At 62.3% G+C, this 2,061-nt stretch overlaps 2 protein-coding genes across 2 annotated transcripts in view; one reads left to right on the forward strand and one right to left on the reverse strand.

Moving 5' to 3' along the window:
• Nucleotides 1-780, forward strand: part of MRPL49 (mitochondrial ribosomal protein L49) — a 3,125-nt gene extending 2,345 nt beyond the window's left edge. Inside the window, exons 2-3 of the mRNA XM_010570673.1 lie at nucleotides 164-307; nucleotides 389-780. Coding sequence (XP_010568975.1) covers nucleotides 164-307; nucleotides 389-535 — 291 coding nt within the window. The 3' untranslated portion in view covers nucleotides 536-780. The remainder of the gene's footprint in view (nucleotides 1-163; nucleotides 308-388) is intronic.
• Nucleotides 1-2,061, reverse strand: part of FAU (Finkel-Biskis-Reilly murine sarcoma virus (FBR-MuSV) ubiquitously expressed) — an 18,427-nt gene that overhangs the window by 3,084 nt on the left and 13,282 nt on the right. The window lies entirely within an intron of this gene.

Raw genomic sequence — 2,061 nt, forward strand, 5'->3', positions numbered from 1 at the left:
GGGGGGGGTGTTTACCCCCGGGGGGGGCTGTTAAGGAACATCTACCCCTGGGGGTGGGAGGTATGTACTCCCAGGGATTATTTCCCCCAGGGGGGCTATTTACCCCAAGGGGGTGTAATTCCTGCCCCTGGGGGTGTTATTAACCCCTCGGGGGGGGCTACAGTTACCGCTGCCCCCCCCAGACCCCCCCCCGGCGTTACCGTACTTCATCCGCCGCTCCCGGCTCCACAACCTGCCCGTCTACCCCCACACGGTGAAGGGCAACCGGCGCCTCACCGAGCTACGGCACGTCGAGGGGGACATCTGGGTAAGGAGACGATTTGGGGGTGCCGGGGGGGGTACGGTGGGGTTTTTGGGGTGCTAACGAACCCCCCCTTTCCCCCCCCAGGCGCTGGAGCGAGAGCTGCGAGAGTTTTTGGGGGGGCTGGGGGTGAAGGAGCTGGAGGTGCAGGTGAACGAGGTGACAGGGAGCCTGCGGCTGAAGGGGCACTGGGAGCGGGAGCTGCGGGACTGGTTGCTGCAAAAGGGCTTTTAGCACCCCAAAATATATCGGGGGGACCCCAAAAGTGACCCCGAGGTGCTGGGGAAGGGGGGGCACCCCGAAGTGGAGGGGGAGCCGCTCACGAGGCAGGGGGGACCCCAAAATGGAGGCAGAGGTGCTGAGGGGATTCTAAAATGGAAGCGAAGTTGTTTGCGAGCGGAGCAGGGGGACACACACAAAATGGGGGTGGAGGGCCCCAAAATGGGATGGAAAGTCACTCACAAGGGAGGGGGGTGGTCCAAAATGGGGGTGAGGGACCCCAGAGCGGGCTGGAAGGGTGGTCATGGGGGGGGGGGGGGGTTCAAAATGGGGGTGAAGGTCCCCAAAATGGGATGGAAAGTCACTCACGAGGGGTGGGGGGGTCTAAACTGGGGGTGTGACCCCAGAATGAAGGCAAAGCCACTCGTGAGCAGTGGGGGACCCCCAAAAACCTGCTCGGGAATGGCAGAGGGTCCCCCAAAAATGGATTGGAAAGCTGCTCACGAGGGGTGGGGCACCCCAAAAATTGATGTGAAGCTGCTTGTGAGCCCCAAAACGGGGTCCTAGCCCCTCACGAGCAGCAGAGGCACCCCAAAACGGGATGTAGAGCTGCTTGCAAGCAGCAGGGGACCCCAAAATCAAGTCAAACCCGCTTGCGAACAGCAGGATACCCCAAAAACGGAGTCAAAACCCCTCTTGAGCGGCAGAGACACCCCAAAATGGAGTCCAAGCCCCTCGTGAGGGGCAGAGGCACCCCAAAATGGGGTCCAAGGCTCTCATGAGGGGCAGAAGCACCCCAAAACGGGGTCCAAGCCCCTCGTGCGGGGCAGGGCCCCCCCAAAATGGGGTCCAAGGCTCTCATGAGGGGCAGAAGCACCCCAAAACGGGATGTAAAGCTGCTTGCGAGCGGCAGGGGACCCCGAAAACCGAGTCAAACCCCCTCTTGAGCGGAAGAGGCTCCCCAAAACAAGACAGAGACCTACTCCCAAGCGGCGGGTACCCCAAAACGGCATCCCCCCCCTTATCACGAGCCCCCCCCAAATGGAACAAACCCCCTCTGGTGACCGCCAGAATTCCCCAAAACCAAAATAAAACTCTGCAGGGGGGCTCCTCGCAGTGCCGTCTCTTTGTTTATTTACATCCCCCCCCCGCCTCCGCCTCATTGCAAAGGTGCGGGGTGGAGGGGGCCAAAAAAAAAAAAAAGTACAGAAACGTGTTTTTACTAAAGGGAGGGTTTAGAAAAGGGGGTGGGGGGCGAAGTTGGGGCGTCCCCGGCTCAGCTCTGCGAGTAGTACTGGTTGTAGTTCCACGGCGTCTGGTAGCTGTAGGCGCCGTAGCCGTGCTGCTGTGGGGACAGAGGGGGGGTCGTCAGCGTCCCCCCCACCCCGCCACAGCCCCAGGGCTCCCCCCCGGCCCCCCCCAGCCCCCCCCCAACCTGGTACCAGTAGTTGTAGGCGGAGGGGTTGGAGCCCACGTCCCCCCCGGACGCGGAGAAGTTGAGGGGACCCAAAAGGCCGGCGGCTTCGTCGGGGCGGAGGCGT

This window comes from Haliaeetus leucocephalus, unplaced genomic scaffold (assembly GCF_000737465.1).
Source record: "Haliaeetus leucocephalus isolate CR32 unplaced genomic scaffold, Haliaeetus_leucocephalus-4.0 Scaffold300, whole genome shotgun sequence".
In the NCBI taxonomy this organism is placed as follows: Eukaryota; Metazoa; Chordata; class Aves; order Accipitriformes; family Accipitridae; genus Haliaeetus; species Haliaeetus leucocephalus.